This window comes from Bison bison, unplaced genomic scaffold (genome assembly GCF_000754665.1).
Source record: "Bison bison bison isolate TAMUID 2011002044 unplaced genomic scaffold, Bison_UMD1.0 scf7180017864063, whole genome shotgun sequence".
In the NCBI taxonomy this organism is placed as follows: Eukaryota; Metazoa; Chordata; class Mammalia; order Artiodactyla; family Bovidae; genus Bison; species Bison bison.
This window is the reverse complement of record NW_011494635.1, coordinates 15,872,019-15,873,395: the sequence shown is the minus strand read 5'-3', so window position 1 is coordinate 15,873,395 and position 1,377 is coordinate 15,872,019. Positions and strand designations below refer to the sequence as shown.

General features: G+C 64.3%; 1 protein-coding gene across 1 annotated transcript in view; it reads left to right on the top strand.

The window, feature by feature from the left end:
- The window catches only part of COL20A1 (collagen, type XX, alpha 1), a 22,276-nt gene that overhangs the window by 18,863 nt on the left and 2,036 nt on the right, over positions 1-1,377 (top strand). Inside the window, exons 29-30 of the mRNA XM_010836650.1 lie at positions 272-325; positions 1,120-1,191. Coding sequence (XP_010834952.1) covers positions 272-325; positions 1,120-1,191 — 126 coding nt within the window. The remainder of the gene's footprint in view (positions 1-271; positions 326-1,119; positions 1,192-1,377) is intronic.

Sequence of the window (1,377 nt, the reverse complement as noted above, 5' to 3'; positions counted from 1 at the left end):
GCTGAAGGGTCTTGAGATGGAGGCAGTGGGGGCTTCCTTCTCTGCCCCACCCTGCCCTCTGCATGGCCTGGCTAGTGGGGAGGGGAGTATCAGCCCATACTGACCGGGGGCAGGTGCAGTCACTGCCCAGGGCGGGGCCAGGCCTTGAGATGGGCCAGCTTCAGCCAGGCACAGGCATGTACCCCCCATAGCTGTGGGTCTTGGTGATCATCATGGGAGGGGCTTTCAGGGGTACCAGCCCTGCCCCCGCCCACCCTTCCTTTGCCCTCAGGGAATGAGAGGCCTGGAGGGGACTGCTGGACTGCCTGGCCCCCCAGGCCCTAGGGTAAGCACTGCCTCCTCTGTGAGCCCTCCAGCCCTGCACATCCCACTGGCATCCCTCAAGTTTCCTTGAGGCTGAGCTGAACATGGTGACCCAGGGAGGGCCTCTCTCTCCTGGGCTGGGGCAGGGACTTAGACTGCGGTGGGGTGTGTGTCCTGTGCTCAGGAGCACAGAGGTAGCCCCCTCTTCTCACCCCACCAGAGAAGTTGGTAGGAAATGCATTTGTGCAGCCCCCAGCCTCGCCTGCACCCTGACGGCACACAGCAGGAAGGTGCCTGAGCCCCTAGTTGGGCCTGGGAAGGGCGGACGGGTGGGTCTGGCTCCCTTCCCACTAGAGAGTGGGGGCAACCCCCTCACTCGGAAGTAGCTTCCTCCCAGCCCAGTGTTCCCAGAGGTCCTAGCTGAACTCAGAGCCAGGGAGCTGCTCTGGGTTGGGGACTAGGGCCAGCAGCCCAGACCTGGCCAGGGTCTCCTGGGCTTGGTCTCCCTGGTACCTCACTGGGTACCAGGGAGGCCAAGCTGCCCCTCCTGCAATAGGCCACCCCTGGGAGGCCTGGCCTGCAGTCACACCTGGACAACTGGGACATATTCCTCTAGAACCAGTGCCAGTGGTCAGGGTGGGCCAGGACTGCCCTGGGTAGGTGAGGAAAGCAGGGCCTGCTGGGTGGGTGTGGGGCTCAGCTGGTGTGAGGCTGGGGACAAGCTGAGGAGTCTGATCTTGGTTCAGGGTGGGGGGACTTGGAGGGAGAGGCCACCCCCGGGGGACAGCCACCAAACCCAACCTCCCACTTTCATAGGGCTTCCAAGGTACTGTGGGGGCTAGGGGCAGCAACGGCGAGCGAGGACCCCCAGGGGCCGTGGGGCCCACAGTAAGTCCCCTCCCCACCCAGCCCAACAGCCAGCGGGGCTAGTCGTGTACACTGATGCCCAGGGGTGCCCAGCAGCTGGTACATTTGTAAAGCTAGGCTGACACAAAGCTTAGAGCAGAGGGAGCCCTGGACTGCCCCCTGCCAAGCCCAAGACAGAGGAGGGGGACAGGTTGGGGTGGGGCTCCC